The 17808-nt window shown below is 36.4% G+C and overlaps 1 protein-coding gene across 1 annotated transcript in view; it reads right to left on the bottom strand.

Moving 5' to 3' along the window:
• The window catches only part of TDRD1 (tudor domain containing 1), a 50140-nt gene that overhangs the window by 10574 nt on the left and 21758 nt on the right, over positions 1–17808 (bottom strand). The window contains exons 12-21 of the mRNA XM_008587366.1: positions 14893–15060; positions 14670–14777; positions 11090–11260; positions 9348–9590; positions 8795–8932; positions 7536–7646; positions 6327–6497; positions 4341–4616; positions 3721–3840; positions 2265–2381 (exon numbers count right to left, since the gene is read on the bottom strand). Coding sequence (XP_008585588.1) covers positions 2265–2381; positions 3721–3840; positions 4341–4616; positions 6327–6497; positions 7536–7646; positions 8795–8932; positions 9348–9590; positions 11090–11260; positions 14670–14777; positions 14893–15060 — 1623 coding nt within the window. The remainder of the gene's footprint in view (positions 1–2264; positions 2382–3720; positions 3841–4340; positions 4617–6326; positions 6498–7535; positions 7647–8794; positions 8933–9347; positions 9591–11089; positions 11261–14669; positions 14778–14892; positions 15061–17808) is intronic.

Below are 17808 nucleotides of genomic sequence, written 5' to 3'. Positions count from 1 at the left end.
CTCATTGGTGGGAGCTAAAAAATAAACAAATTAATTCACCCACATACATACACAAAAAAAATCGGGGCAGGGGAAGAAGATATAACAACTATACTTTTTTGAAGTTGTTACAACAAGCAAACGGAAAGGACATTCTTGCGGAGGAGGGGAGAGAGGGAGGAGGGAGGGAGGTGTCGGTGATGGGCCATAATAATCATATACAGTGTATATTGACAAAATAAAAATTTAACAAAAAAAAAAAAAAAAGAAAAGTTAGAAGATAAAATTGAGGAAATCTCTTGAAAAACAAAACAAAAACTATGGAACAGAAAAGAGGAAATGTAGCAGGAGAGTTCAAGTCCAACATTAGAAGACTTGGAGCTCCTAAAAGAGAACAGGAAACAAAACATGGGATGAAGAAGATACTAAAAGTTCCAGAAAGAAAAAAATATATATATGTATAAAGTTGGGAGAAACCAGAATGACATCCACCTTTTGACCAGAAACACCAACAGCTAAAACATAATAAAAGCAATGCCTTCAAAATATTAAGGGGAAGATGAGTTGCAACCTAGAGTTCTATATTCAGGGAAGCTATTAATTAACTATTAAGGTAGAATAAAGACTTTCACACATGGGAGATGACAGAAAATTTACCTTCCATGCCCTCTTTCTCAGCCCCTGAAAGATGAGATCCACCCAAATACAAGAGTAAATCAAAAAGGAATTAAGGGAATCCAGAAAACAAGGTGAGACGAGGGAGGGAGAAATCTAGCTAACAAGGTGGGGTTGAAGAGAATCCAGGAAAAACCGGGTGGTGTTGAAACACTCCTCAGCACAACGGCGAAGGAAAAAACCCAGGACGACAGCTTGGGTCTGGGACAAGAAGTCTGCACAGGAAGTCTGCAAGTCAGAAGGCTGAAGATGCCTCCAATATGATGGAAGCTGACAAAGTGCCCAAAGTGTTCTCTGAGGGAACTGACACTAATGCAGTGGTGAAGGAAAAAACCCAGGACGACAGCTTGGGTCTGGGACAAGAAGTCTGCACAGGAAGTCTGCAAGTCAGAAGGCTGAAGATGCCTGCAATATGATGGAAGCTGACAAAGTGCCCAAAGTGTTCTCTGAGGGAACTGACACTAATGCAGAGAACTGGAGATAATTAACGGAAGTGTATAGAACATCACCACCAACGGAAGGGGCAGAAGAGAAATGTAATCACAGTGTACTGTATGGCTCAGCTGTCAAGAGTGCTTAAGCTGTCCTAATAAAGTAACACGGAATACTTATCTAAGCAAAAATTATGACTTTGTAGTGGGAAAAAAAGCGAGGGGCAATGTAGATCCAGTTATGCAAAAGAAAAACAAAACTAGGGAGCGACATCAGCAGGATGGTGGAGTAGGAGGTCTCCAGCTTGCGTCCCCCCACAGAAACAACAATTTGCTGGACATCCACAGAAAAAAGTGCCTTTGTGGGAGCTTTGGAATCCAGGTAAGAAATTTGTAAACCCCAGTGGAGCCCAAGATTGAGCAGGGCTGCTCTGAGAAGGCAGGCTAGAACCCCAGTGGCAGACTCTCAGACCTGGCTACTGACCAGAAGCAGCCCCATACCCATCAACTCAACTCCCACCCTGCCTGGCCGCCATCCTGCCACCATCCCCATCTATCCAGAAACTCACAGGAGCCATGTCCGTCCATGGCCCCAGTAATAGGCTCATCAACCAGACCAGGCTGTGAACCCTGAAGCAACCCTGTGACCTGGCTCCAGCTCACTTCATCTCCATTCCCGAGGCAAACCAGAATATTTACTGCAGGTGATCTCTACATTAGCAAAGGAAGTTTGTTAACATAAAAGTTCAAACAGGAGAATGGCTAAAGTACACCCTAATCAATGTGTCTGATTCCCTGAGGCATCTCATTCTTCTTTTAGTGCATTCACACATTGCAATCCCGAGGCATCTCATTCTTCTTTTAGTGCATTCACACACTGCAATCCCTCCATATATAAATATGTCATTGATCCACCATAGCAGAGTATGGCCTAGGGCCGATTATCTGTCAGTGCTGGCACATTTGTATAAGTGTACCTATATCCTTGCCTAAAAATAATCTATAAGGAATAGAAAAGCTGAATGACCCCAACATATGCATTAAACCCACAACCTTGTCTTTTTTGTCTATCTAGCCAAATGAAATATGCATCTAAAACAACAAGATCTACATAATTTCATATAAAAGAAAACAGACTAAATATTTTCCCCTTTAATATTTCACCTAAAAGAACCTTACTTGTGTATCTGGCACAGCACGCATCTCCAATTCTTGGTCTATAGGACGGTTGACTTTCCTGAGCATTGCAATATTCTAACAACTTGGCTCTCAATATACACAGTTTTTCCTGATTTTCTAAAATATATAAAAGCAATCTTTTGTGAAGAAATTTCCAACACTACTATTAACAACAGTATACAAAAGAATGTTAAGCCTTATCAATCAAAAAACCCTTTGTATATTAAAATATGTATTACATTTAAAAAATAAATACAGAATACCCACTATTGGTTGCCTTTTGTGGAAGGGATGCAACTAATACCGGGAGGGGGTGTGAAGGAAGCTCTCTTGGGACTTTTTTTTTGGCAGCTGGCTGGCAAGGGGACCGGAACCCTTGACCTTGGTGTTATAACACTGTGTTCTAACCAACTGAGCTAACTGGACAGACTGCTGGGCAAATTTCTTGATCAGGGTGATTATACCAGTGTGTTCACTCTATGAAAACTTACTAAGCTGTATTTTTACAATTACTTGGTGTACTTTTCAGTAATCGTGTTACACTTAATAAAACAAAATTATCCTCAATAGTACTTCTAGTTCATTATACCATATGTTGTCATCAGGGTCAAATGACCCTAAGCCTCAGCTTTTTACTATACAGAGTAAAGATGATTTTTTGTAATACTGGAGATAAATTTAAGACAACTTACTGGTATCACCACAATTGTGGGCCTGACAATTGGAAACAAAGGCTCATTTTTTTCAGCCTTAATACACCTGCAAATTGTTCTGTATGGTCACCACCCAACTTGCACTAAGCTCACCTTCATGTACTACGAGGATAAACTCACATGCAAGGGTTCTTCAAAAAGTTCCAGGAGAAATAAAGTTAAAAGATAATACAAATCTTTCCATGAACTTTTGGAAGTATCCTGGTACATTTAAGAAATTCCTTAATAGTAAACTTCCATGAAATAGAAAAGAAAAATTAAAAATCAATTTTTATATGCCATTTTTCTCATGACTCTTCCTAAGTCTCTAAGATAGAGTAAGACTATGATTATGGACTGTTTACAGAGCCTTTCAATAGTAAAACTGTTTCTAAAACAGTTTTGGTCAAACTCACTTAAATGGTTGTAGGAGATTAGCTTAGTAAATACAATTCAATATAGATAATATATGTTTTTAAATAAGAAATTATATAGTGACTGAGGACACTATTTTGTCATAAAATATTGTAGATTATCAAGACCAGGATACTGAGTGGGTGCTGAATACAGGGCATTCCCTTCATGTTCCCACTTGTGTTTTTATAACTAAATCTGTCTGAAGTGTTATGATCAATTCTTCTGAGTGAAACAAAAATCATCACCCTCTTCTTCTCCCCCTTATTTCCTAAGGAGTTCAAGACAAGCACTTTCATTATATGGTTTAAAAGATGAGCATAAATATGTCTCAAATTTTGGTTTCTCACCTGGCATGTCATTTGGTAGAGCATAAAACAAGTTAGGGTTTATTACTTCTAAAATGCTTGCCTGCACAGTTTTATTAACTGGCAATTCTACTGTCTTCCACTGATCGGCTGAAGAGATGGCTGAAAACATACAACACACAGGTCTCACATGAAATAGAATATACTGTTCTTTCTCAGTAATATATTTATTCAATTTATTCAACTGCTGATTCCCAAAATGAAAATCTGTATTTTCACAAGAAAATCTATTCAATTTGAGGGACTGTGTAGGCGTTGTGAAAAAATTCAGTCTATAATGAGAATCCCTGAACTATTAAACTCCTGTTGTATATTTCCATTTCTGTAGTATATTTAATTCTTAAAATTTACTCAAACTTTAAGACATACATATCTGGTATGATGCACACCTACCTGATAACTACATTAAAAATGAGTACATTTGTTCAATAAAATAATCATGCTTCAATATGTTAATATTAAATTAACTTAATAACATATTATCAATCTATGTCCACAAAACATCTCTACAGGAAAATTGTGTCATTTAGGATAAAAAATTTTCATAGCCTATGAAAGCAAAGGATAACATTAATAACAAATAAATGGTTTAAAAATGTTACCTAGAAGCTCCTGGGTGTCAATTTGAAGATCATGTTTATTTAAAAGTCTGTTATTTGGCAAGTCTTTATGGGATGAACCAGCTTTTAAAACCAGATGCTCATTAATCAGAACATCACTAATGATTTGGGGATAGGAAGTAGAAATATCGGTAAGTTCAATTCCCAACCCATTTTCAGTGATCTCATCCACTCTGGCTTGGAGTTTTGTCCCTGCAACACATGTCTGAAATCTTGCTATGGCTTCTTTAGTCCAGTGCTGGTTTGCAGGCTGTATATCTGGAAAATAAGAACAGCATTAAAAAGAATCCTGTGCACAAACTGGATTTTTGCTTCAACAGTATACAGGACTGGGTCCTTGACAAGTTTACTGTTTAGATCAGCAGTTTTGAGTATCTTTTTTTTCAATATGCTCTGATATGTCTACATCCTCCATGCCTGAGTTACAGATAATATATTTGCTACTACACCCTAGAGTCTGAGGAGTCTCAGGATCTTTCCTTACTTTTCATATTAACACATCTTTACCTGGCATTTTTCAAATAGCCCCAAATAGAAGTATTATTTCTTTTAGAATCCACCATCATGTTCTGTTACATACATGACGATGAGTTATCAATTATCTGGTAAAAGATGTCAGCTGATACATTCACTTTTATGGACAGTTTTCTAATGATAATTTTAAAATGCCATTTTAAATTACTTAAGCAAAAAATATTTTTCTTGGATAATTTTAGCTTACACACTTATTTTCTTAACAGTGATTCTCAAACTTGAGTGTGCACCTGAATCACCTAGAGGGCAAGTTAAAACACAGACTGCAGGGCCCCACCCCAGAGTTTCTAATTTAGTAGGTCTGGTGCAGGAGCTGAGAATCTGCTTTTTTAACAAGTCCCCATATTGATGCTGCTGATTTGGGGCCACATTTTAAGAAGCACCGACATAAGACATGGTAATTAAGAACAATAATCTGAAACATACTTATTGTAAAATCAGAAGAAAGAAAACAAATGAGGAACAGAAAAAAGAAAGAAAGGCATCTATGCTTCCCAATGTGACACTATTAACATTCTGGAATCCAGCTTTCATAATGTTTTTACACACATGCACACACATTATCTTATAAAAAAAAGTTTATCATCCTAATAGTTGTAAGTATAATGCCAAGCACTGTTAAGTTTTTTATATTTTTACACCTCTTCTGTTCTTAACAACTCTTCGAGGAAGGTACTATTATTTTCCAGATGAGGAAACGGAAGCACAGAAAGTTTAAACAATTCACCTAAACGTCTCCCAGACAGTAACAGAGTTAGTTCTAGAGCCTGTTCTCTTAATCACAATGCTGTCCTGCATCTCTTTTATAGCTTATTTTCTTCACTGAAATCACAAACAATTCTTCATATCAATAATAAATATCAACGTTTAAGTGACTATGTAGTAACATCAAACACTTCAATAAAGTTTTCTGAATGCCAGATCCTGTCCTAAACATTCATTTAATCCTCACCAACATCCCTATGAAATAGGTATTACCACTATTCATTATGTGGGTCATCATTTAACCAGGCCTCTATGATGAACTATTTAGGCTGTTTTGCTATTGTTAACAGCAGCATAATAAATCTACCTGTAGTTGACTGAATTCTGTGCAATTCCCAGATTTCTTTGAGATAAGTTACTATAAGTAAAACAGCTAAGTTGGAAGGTATGAATATTTAAGACTCTGAAGGAATCCTGCAAAAATGCCTTCAAGAGGGTCGTGTCAGTTTTCATGCACATCATGAGGAGAGACAAGCAGCTTCTTTCCTACTCTGACACTAACATTGGACATTTTGTTCAATATCTTAAAAAATAAATTTCTAAATTTTATATTATGAAGCAAAATTTTCTAACTCACAAAATGTTAAAATTATAGATATTAATACTTAGAATATTACCTACACTAACTATTAGAAAATAGTTGAGAAAATTTCTTATTCTGTTCCATACCTACTAACCAGCACCGTATCCCTTGAAACGGAAGTTTCAAAAATTTTGATGATATCATTTGAAGTTCATCTGCAGTAACTTCTTCAATGTTTCCATAATCCACAAAATGTACTTTAACATTTCCATTTGGTAAGATCTCCTTGACTAAAGCACGATACCAATTACCATCACCTAGATTTAACACAAAGTTTGTGACATGGGACATTTCCCTCCTATTAACATTTTTATCTACTGAAATTTTTCTCTTGAAAAAGACACACTTTGCCTAACGTAGCTAACAAATTTGCTTTCTTCCCCAGACTATGCCTTTAGTTTCTCAAAGATCCAAAGAACAAGAATTCCCAAAATTTATTTAGAATATCTCCAAAAATTTTATAGTACCATACTTTTACATCTGATATAAAGATTTCATTCATAACCTATCCAATAAACAGAATGTGAAGGGTAAGACTTAATAAACTTGAACACACTTGTCAATCTTGAAGACTTATAATACTCTTACCACTAATGACTTAGATTGTTTTTCTTGTTACTTGGGAAAAAAATATAAAAAATAAACAGTAGAAAAACTCTTGCAATGAAAGGAAGGTATTTCAGTAATAAGACTTAATAAACTTGAACATACTTGTCAATCTTGAAGACTTATAATACTCTTACCACTAATGACTTAGATTGTTTTTCTTGTTACTTGGAAAAAAAATATAAAAAATAAACAGTAGAAAAACTCTTGCAATGAAAGGAAGGTATTTCAGTAAATACGTTTTCAAAATAAACATGCACAGAAGTGACCAGAAGAAACAGTGAATCTGCAGTGAACAGCTCATCCATTATCTAAGTTATTTTAATATTTTCAGAAATTCTGGAAAGAAAAGCATTAAAATAATTTTTACAAAGTTTAGGCAGGAAAATATCATTTGGGGGTTCTTTGTTACAAACAAACAAGGAAAAACACATGACATCTTATAAGCATTCATTTAAAGTTTTTGTGGGTTTTCTTTGTGGCTGGTATGGGGAAGTGAACTCCGGACCTTGGTGTTACAAGGCTGCACTCTAACCAACTAAGCTAACCAGCCAACCCTACATTTATTTAAACTGGGTTGTGAAAAATATTTGCTTGATCACTGGGAAAGAAATATGCACTAAAAACAAGGGTTGAATGTCAAGAAACAAAAGGTTCTAATGGTCAAGATAACACCAACAGCAACTTACCTGCAAAAAAAGCACAACAAGGTTGTTCTATTTCTGCCTTAAAACCATTAGGCAACTTCTGCTGGCAGTATTCTGCTAGTGATTTGTTCAAATCATTTAGCTGCTTTAAAACTGAAAAGACAATACACATACAGCATTTAATATTTTTTTAAAACAACACAGATTTTCCTTTGAAGTCAGAAAATGCTGTCCTCATAAAAATCTTAGGTACATCCCCAAATAGCTGTTTAGGACACCAAATGCTTTTCCTTATTAAAAATATTATCAGGCAAATAAATTTAGTGAATAATCTCAACAAACTCAATACCAACAATTTACTGGGCATGGAGATACAACTATGGCATTATTATCAGTATACTAGAGCATGAGTTTTGCATGCAGACAAGGAAGCACCACACAAGCCTGTACAAAAATTTACATAAAAGCTGTCCTGAAAGAGTAAATAGAATCACTAAGTGGACAGCACTAATAACGTATGCCAAGGAAATTCAGAGAGCTCATGAGCTCTGTGTGCTGGAGGTTTCACAGAGAAATGTGAAGCACAACACATCTCATAGAAAGGAGAAGGTACTCCAGAAGGAAGAAACAGCTCTGAGACAAAGTACAGCAACTACATTCACACAATGGAACACTACGCAGCAACAAAAAAAAGCTACAGCTATATGTAATAACAATCTCACAATGTGGGGAAAAAAAGCAGCAAGGCACAAAAGAGTACATATTGTATGATTCCATTTACATAAAGTTCAAAACCAGGAAAAACTAACCTATGCTATCAGAAGGCAGTCTAGTGTTTACTTCTGAAAGACAGAAGGGTTCATGATAGGAGGAGACATGAAAGAAACTTCTGGGATACTGGTAATGTTTTCTTTCTTTACCTAGAGGCTGGCTATGCAAGTGTGTTGACTTTGTGATAATTCATTATGCTGCAATCCCATTTGTGATGTTAGCTATATCTATGTTCCACGTCAATAAAATCAACAATTAAATTTCATTTCTGAAAATGAATTTAGGAGACATTCTATGAAATTTAAACTGGTTTAAATATAGAGAGAGATTGTTGAAAACAGAAATAATGGCTTAAAATAGAATAAAAGCCAAGTAGGTACAATATAATCAAATCTTTCTTGGACATACAAATACCCAGTTGGCCGTTCTTGGAAAGAAAGCACTTTTATCACTCAGCAACAAACTCATCTTAAGTTATTATTTATACCAATGTATTTGTAAAAGGAAATAAATGAGAAGAGTCAACTTACCACCCTCTTCAAGCACATGGCAGTAAAACTCTCCAGGATTATACATCATACAGACCACAACATCTACTGTTTGGTCAATGGCAAGTTCAACCCACGTCCACTCCAGTGGATTTACTTTTCCTTCTACACCCAAGGGAACTGTGAAAATAATCAAACATTTTGCAAAACAAATAGACTGAGTGGGAAGAGGATGTGTATGGGGTTGAGGGGAGGCGGGTGCTGAGGAAACTGCTTTGGAAGAACTGAATTTCCACTGACATTCTGAGTGACTTTATAGAAAAGTTAACCTTAAAGTCAGTCCTACAACTAACCATTATTACTGCACTGAATTTCAAATTTACATTTCTGATTGATCTTCAGCTGCCAGTGTCCCATAAAACTTTCAACAAAATTTCAGTTTTCAAGCACACTCTTAAAAGTATTTAGATGAATGCTTGATTTAAAAAGAAAAAAGGAATTCAACACGAATTTTTTTTGAAAGTACAAGAACCCACACATTTACAGAACCATTTGAACTCCAGCAGAAATATTATCTGGTAGGCACTGTACTTACCACTGGTTTCCTTCATGTCACTGGGTTTATCTGTCACTATCACCTTTTCCCCTACGGCTAAGCCTGTTTCGATGAGAGCTTTAGTGACATTAATGTTGGGCGTCATGGATTTATCTGTAAGCTCCACCAGAGAACTGTTTTCCAACTTATCCACCACTTTCACCATGATCATTTTGTTCTGTACAATATTTTTCATGAGACAAACAGCTTCTGGAGTCCAAATTCCTAATGATGGCTTTACCCCTAATAAAGAATTTTTAAAAGAATATTAAAATAATCCTTAAAGTAAGCATTTGGAAAATTTACCTCTTAATTTCTTAGTTTAACTTAAGAAATTTATGGCAAACAACAGTACTAAAAAGTCCCCCTTTGCATGAAAATGAAGGCCAAGTTAACAAAGAAAAAGGCTGTAAAAGAGCTTCTGTATGGGGCCGGCCCCGTGGCTCACTCGGGAGAGTGCGGCACTGGGAGCGCCAAGGCCGCGGGTTCGGATCCTGTATGGGGATGGCCGGTGCGCTCACTGGCTGAGCGTGGTGCACACCACACCATGCCGAGGGTTGTGATCCCCTTACCGGTCAAAAAAAAAAAAAGCTTCTGTATGTGTGCGTGTGCACACACGGACACACACACACACACACTTCCACTGCTAGGAAATGTCTAGAGAAGTGAATCTCTAGAGACAGAAGATTAGTTGTCTGGGACACACACACACACACACACACACACAACTTCCACTGCTAGGAAATGTCTAGAGAAGTGAATCTCTAGAGACAGAAGATTAGTTGTCTGGGGAGCAGGGATAATCTAGGCATTAATCTCACTGGGTTGATGGTTATGTTCTAAAACTGGATTATGGTTGTACAACTTGGTAAATTTACTAAAAATTACTGAACTGCATACACCTAACTAAAATAGTGAATTTTATGGTATGTAAAATAAACTTAAGAAAATCATAAACAAAAGGATAAAATAATTCAGAAAGAAATACTGGTCCCTTACATTAACATAGGAAACATTTGCAGTGCTTATAAATCAATACTGAAAGGGCACTTATAAATTAACACGGTTATGTATAAGTCAATTCATAAAATATCTGAGCCAAGTAACTTACAAAAAAATGTTCAGTCTCACTGGTAATAAAGCAATGATTAAAGAAATGATTTAGTTTTTTAGCTTATCAAAATGGGCCATGATGAAATAATACAGAAACATTTCTCTGGTGCACCAATGTGCAGAGGATTCACCCCCTCATACTTTTCTGGTGGGTGTGTAAACTACTTCAACACTTTCTGGAGGACAATGCAGAATATGTCACAACCATGAAAAGAAGCATACTCATTGACATCCCCATTCCACCTGCAGGAATGTATCGTAAGGAAGTGTTTTGCAATATAATTTTTTTTTTTGCAACATATCAAAAGGAAATCATGTTGTAAAATGTAGTTAAAAGAGCACTGCTAGTAGCAAAAACTTCAAAATATCCTTCTGATACTATATACTAGTTAAATTATGGTACATTTGAATGAAGGTTGATGAAGCCAATTTATTGACATGGAAAGAAAACCCTGATCCCAGTGGGACAAATTACATATAGAGTAACTTCTAAGCATATGATAACAATGTTTTTGCTGATTCACTAGCAGGTTTTCCCTACTTCATACATCTTTTTGTGTTTTCACGTTTCCTTTTTTATATTCAGGTTTTAATATTTTAAGAGTATGGGGAACATAAAAATTTTGTACCTGCCAGCACACACTTTATAGCTTGCATTGGCAATTCCAACAATTTTGGAATTATGGGACGAAGTCTTGTCAAACTAAGGATTTCAAAGTTTCCATAATCTACATATCCAACCAGTACAGATTCCTCAGAAGCATAAGCCAAAACAGAGGCACGGTACCACTGATCATCCTCTGAAAAAAAGGAAAGACTCAATCTCAAATCATTTTTCAACGCAGATATAAACAAAACCTTTTACTCCCCAAATTAGAGATGGCCACTTGTAGATTTTACTTTAACAGAATATTGAGCTTTACTGAACAACCTATACCTACTAAACATTGCTACTTTTGCTTATCAGAAGCCTTCAACTCCTAAGATGAAGCCTTTACTGATAGCCTACCACACTAATTATGTCACATGCTGTCATTATTAATTTGCATGCCTTATTGCTACTTTTGCTTATCAGAAGCCTTCAACTCCTAAGATGAAACCTTTACTGATAGCCTACCACACTAATTATGTCACATGCTGTCATTATTAATTTGCATGCCTTGTTTCTCCAGTAAACAATTAGCTCATTAGGACAGAGAACATGTCTTGATCATGTGAATCCCCAAGATCTTGATCAATACATGAACCATCTGCTAAGGCATCAAACAGGGCTAATCTTAGAACATCTGCCAGCATGAGTCAACCAGACTCTACCAACCAAGACATCAGTTTACTGGAGGCTTACTTGTGTCTCCCCTTCCGTGAGGCCAGGGAGAATAAGAACCTGGTAATCACAAGGCAAGACTTGCCCAGCTATGAAGGCCACGACACGACAGCTCTGTGCTTCCAGGCTCTCCTACTATTCCAAATAAAATGAGGACATGAACCTGAGAGGTTCCACATCCACACATTTATGTGAACAGAATTATCTGTACCAGTCCTCCAAAACTAAAGGGTTGACAAAATAATAATAATTTCCTTCACTATCCCCCACACGCCCTGACACAGGCCCTCTGCCCTTACCCATATCATACCACACTGCTTTGGTCCAGTTTAGCTGGACATATTTAAAAACATAATTGGTGCACTTTAGTACAGAGGCTTCAAATGCAGCAATTCAGTGCAAACTAAAGATTCTCTTTCAATTGTTTTTACTCAATTATAAGTCAAAAATTCAATCATACTCCTCCCTTACCTGAGAACTGAGCACAACATACATCACCGATAGCTGGATAAAAATCAGAGCGTGGAGACACTTGCCCACAGTACTCACTAAGGGAAGCCTGAAGTTCAGCAAGCTTATCTGCAGATACAGATCACATCTTAAGCAAAAGAAATACATATCTATACATAATTTTTGCATATTGAGTCTCTCAAAATATGTTATTTTGATAGAACAAATCAAGAAATTTACTTACGGCCACTTTGTAGTTGTTGACAAAAGAAGTCTTCTGGTGTCTGAATATGGGCAACCATACCACAAAACTCATCACCCACATTCAAAGTTAACACTTTTGGTATTAGGTTACTTTTGTCCACAACAATTTTGTTTTCAGCTGTCATTTTCCCAACATCCTCAGGATCACCTTATTAGAAAACAGTAAAGTAGGCCATTTTGGTTTCATTAAAAGTTAAAAAACAAAATAAAACATGCATATTTTAATTGTTTTGGAACAGAGACTATAACTATGACTGGGCAAGGTTCCTAAACAACAGCAGTCTGACAGCCCATGGTATTTATCTCTCCAAATAATAAATGTTCATAATAATGACAGTTTTCTATGTCACCAAAAGCTCAACTAGTCCCAAGAAAGAAAATTAATGCCATTAAAAAAAATTCAGATCTAATTAAAAAGTTCTGTAATAAAATCTTTACAGTCTCTAAAAGAGTTCAAGAAAATATGATTTTGATTAGATAACCTCTCATGATACTGAATTAGATACATCTCTGATTAGAACCCATTCTACAGTGAAATGATAAATCCCATAGGAAACAATTATGATAAAATAATAAATTTAATTAGAAATCAGAAATTTTTTGAATGCATTGAACCGTTCAAAAAGGAACAAGCAACATAGGTAACAAGTCAAGAGAAAAAAAATAGGGCTAACATAAGAGTCTAAAGGAGAGACTTCAAACACAATGAAAATTAACTCAGAACATAAGAAAACTCACAGAAATGAAAAAAGCACATGGCCTATAAAATTCCAAGTTTCCAAGGAATACCTTTTCAGGATCTATACTTTGACAGAAATGAAAATTAACTCAGAACATAAGAAAACTCACAGAAATGAAAAAAGTACATGGCCTATAAAATTCCAAGTTTCCAAGGAATACCTTTTCAGGATCTATACTTTGACAGAGATATCATACACCAACATATCAGAATCCTGACAAAGAAAAACTACGGCTTTAAGGAACTAAGGATAAGATATTATTCAGATAAAACTAAGATCAACTTCGTTGTTGTAATTCAGAAATATGAGGGAACATATTACCTAGAATACTAAAGAATTATTAAAGAAAATGATTCTCACCATGAACCTAGACGGTCTACTCTTTGAAGACCAAGAGGAAACTTTGACAGATCACAAAAGTGAAAGGAATTTGCTACCTAGGATTGACCTCTCAGAGTGGATTACAAGGGATTCTTGAAGTTTTGTTAGAAACCCCACTGAAATGGATAAGTGGCCCAAAATACCAGCCACGGTAAATTCAATAATCTCAAGTGTAAAAGGTAAAGGTAAGAGAAAGACTAAAAGTAAAAAAAAAAAATTTAATGTTTCAGAAAAACCAAAATATAAATAAAGGAAGAGGTGAAAGAAAAACTCAAGAGCAAGAAAAATAAACCACCANACCTACTAAACATTGCTACTTTTGCTTATCAGAAGCCTTCAACTCCTAAGATGAAGCCTTTACTGATAGCCTACCACACTAATTATGTCACATGCTGTCATTATTAATTTGCATGCCTTGTTTCTCCAGTAAACAATTAGCTCATTAGGACAGAGAACATGTCTTGATCATGTGAATCCCCAAGATCTTGATCAATACATGAACCATCTGCTAAGGCATCAAACAGGGCTAATCTTAGAACATCTGCCAGCATGAGTCAACCAGACTCTACCAACCAAGACATCAGTTTACTGGAGGCTTACTTGTGTCTCCCCTTCCGTGAGGCCAGGGAGAATAAGAACCTGGTAATCACAAGGCAAGACTTGCCCAGCTATGAAGGCCACGACACGACAGCTCTGTGCTTCCAGGCTCTCCTACTATTCCAAATAAAATGAGGACATGAACCTGAGAGGTTCCACATCCACACATTTATGTGAACAGAATTATCTGTACCAGTCCTCCAAAACTAAAGGGTTGACAAAATAATAATAATTTCCTTCACTATCCCCCACACGCCCTGACACAGGCCCTCTGCCCTTACCCATATCATACCACACTGCTTTGGTCCAGTTTAGCTGGACATATTTAAAAACATAATTGGTGCACTTTAGTACAGAGGCTTCAAATGCAGCAATTCAGTGCAAACTAAAGATTCTCTTTCAATTGTTTTTACTCAATTATAAGTCAAAAATTCAATCATACTCCTCCCTTACCTGAGAACTGAGCACAACATACATCACCGATAGCTGGATAAAAATCAGAGCGTGGAGACACTTGCCCACAGTACTCACTAAGGGAAGCCTGAAGTTCAGCAAGCTTATCTGCAGATACAGATCACATCTTAAGCAAAAGAAATACATATCTATACATAATTTTTGCATATTGAGTCTCTCAAAATATGTTATTTTGATAGAACAAATCAAGAAATTTACTTACGGCCACTTTGTAGTTGTTGACAAAAGAAGTCTTCTGGTGTCTGAATATGGGCAACCATACCACAAAACTCATCACCCACATTCAAAGTTAACACTTTTGGTATTAGGTTACTTTTGTCCACAACAATTTTGTTTTCAGCTGTCATTTTCCCAACATCCTCAGGATCACCTTATTAGAAAACAGTAAAGTAGGCCATTTTGGTTTCATTAAAAGTTAAAAAACAAAATAAAACATGCATATTTTAATTGTTTTGGAACAGAGACTATAACTATGACTGGGCAAGGTTCCTAAACAACAGCAGTCTGACAGCCCATGGTATTTATCTCTCCAAATAATAAATGTTCATAATAATGACAGTTTTCTATGTCACCAAAAGCTCAACTAGTCCCAAGAAAGAAAATTAATGCCATTAAAAAAAATTCAGATCTAATTAAAAAGTTCTGTAATAAAATCTTTACAGTCTCTAAAAGAGTTCAAGAAAATATGATTTTGATTAGATAACCTCTCATGATACTGAATTAGATACATCTCTGATTAGAACCCATTCTACAGTGAAATGATAAATCCCATAGGAAACAATTATGATAAAATAATAAATTTAATTAGAAATCAGAAATTTTTTGAATGCATTGAACCGTTCAAAAAGGAACAAGCAACATAGGTAACAAGTCAAGAGAAAAAAAATAGGGCTAACATAAGAGTCTAAAGGAGAGACTTCAAACACAATGAAAATTAACTCAGAACATAAGAAAACTCACAGAAATGAAAAAAGTACATGGCCTATAAAATTCCAAGTTTCCAAGGAATACCTTTTCAGGATCTATACTTTGACAGAGATATCATACACCAACATATCAGAATCCTGACAAAGAAAAACTACGGCTTTAAGGAACTAAGGATAAGATATTATTCAGATAAAACTAAGATCAACTTCGTTGTTGTAATTCAGAAATATGAGGGAACATATTACCTAGAATACTAAAGAATTATTAAAGAAAATGATTCTCACCATGAACCTAGACGGTCTACTCTTTGAAGACCAAGAGGAAACTTTGACAGATCACAAAAGTGAAAGGAATTTGCTACCTAGGATTGACCTCTCAGAGTGGATTACAAGGGATTCTTGAAGTTTTGTTAGAAACCCCACTGAAATGGATAAGTGGCCCAAAATACCAGCCACGGTAAATTCAATGATCTCAAGTGTAAAAGGTAAAGGTAAGAGAAAGACTAAAAGTAAAAAAAAAAAATTTAATGTTTCAGAAAAACCAAAATATAAATAAAGGAAGAGGTGAAAGAAAAACTCAAGAGCAAGAAAAATAAACCACCACCCCGTTGTTTCATGGAAAGAATGCATAATATGGTAGAAAGAACACTCATCTGGAGTAGAGACTTAGACTCTGGTTCTGCATCTCCCCAAGTCTTAGGATAACTCCTGGTACCTGTCCAGCTTGTTTCTTCACATGTAAATAGGTGGAATGGATGTTCCTAATGGTCCCTTTCACCTGTGTCAGTCCATCAGAAGACCCTCCAAGGGCTGTTGTTTTTTTTAAAAAATCATATATTAAACATCTACCATATGTCAGAGGCCATGCTACACAATGGGGAGAGGTAATTAATTAAGTAAAAGGTCAAGGTCTCTGCTTCTAAAAGACCTAAATCTTGAAGGAGACAGAAGATGTTCAAATCAGGAGCTACAATGTGATAAATACTACAGGAGAAGGGAGGCCCCTACAGGAGGGGCACAATCACAGAGACAGGCGTGGGCAAGTGAAGCTGGGCGTGAAAACACCTCAGAAGGAGGGGGGACAACTGGCGATGTGAAGTACCCTAGCCTGGTTATCGGTGGCTCTGGTTGCTGANAGCTAAATTCCTAAGGTTGAAGAGGACCCTTAGCAATATCCCATCTGTTCCTCTTACCTTTTCTAACTTCAAAATCACTTTACTTCTCCCATACCGACAGGTACTACTCAAGTCCAAAAAGGGTCATGGTTCCAGATGTCTCTTAACCCCCATGCCCTACAGTAGCTTCAGAATCAAGTCCAACCCCATTATCACAGCTCCTGAGACCATTTATGATCCGCTCTAGCTCACCTCTGAAACTTTCGCTCTCAATCTTACAGTTATCCCCGAGGATCAGCTCCAGCCATACCTATTCTGCAATTTCTCTGACCCAACCATGTTCTTTCACATCTCTAGGACTTAACCCATGTGTTCTTTCTTCTGGGAATACACTCCCTACCCCCATCACCTGGCTATTTCCTGCTCAGCATGGTGTCACTTCAAGAAGTCTTCTCTCCAAGTCCTGACTAGGTGTCCCCCACATACTCCCAGTGTATCCTGCACTTCCTGTATCATGCCATTGTATAATATGTTGTACAACTCTGCTCTATTTGTCTATACCCTTCATGAAGGCACCTCCACAGTACCTTAGTGAAGTAGACATTGTTCAGAGGATTTCTTTGTTCCTTCCACTGGATACCTTTGCAGTATTTGATATTAATGATGACCCCCTTTCCTAGAAGCATTTACCCTTCTGTTGCTCTGGCAAGGTTTTTCCCATTCTCTTCCCACCTTTCCTATCACAGCTTCTTGCCCTATGTTATTAGGCCCCAGGTTTATCTTCCTTGTTATTTTCCCTCACTCTATACCACCAACTCTTATGGTTTCAACCATGATACTCCTGGCCTATTAACTGTTTGGTTTCCTCTTCTAGATGGCAAAGAATTACTGAAAGCTTTCCAGAAAGATCTGTCACACCAAGACTTGTGTTTTAGGTATGTCATATTGGCATGCAGTACAAGAAAACATACAGAAGATAAAAGAACATCAGAAGGTTGTTTCAATTGTCCATGAATAATGACGATTCCTGAACTAAGGAAATGACCAAGAAAGAAAGAGGAAAAAAAATATATACAA

The sequence above is a fragment of the Galeopterus variegatus genome, unplaced genomic scaffold (assembly GCF_000696425.1).
Source record: "Galeopterus variegatus unplaced genomic scaffold, G_variegatus-3.0.2 Scaffold4352, whole genome shotgun sequence".
In the NCBI taxonomy this organism is placed as follows: domain Eukaryota; kingdom Metazoa; phylum Chordata; class Mammalia; order Dermoptera; family Cynocephalidae; genus Galeopterus; species Galeopterus variegatus.
The sequence above is the reverse complement of the archived record's forward strand: the minus strand, read 5'-3'. Positions and strand labels throughout refer to the sequence as shown.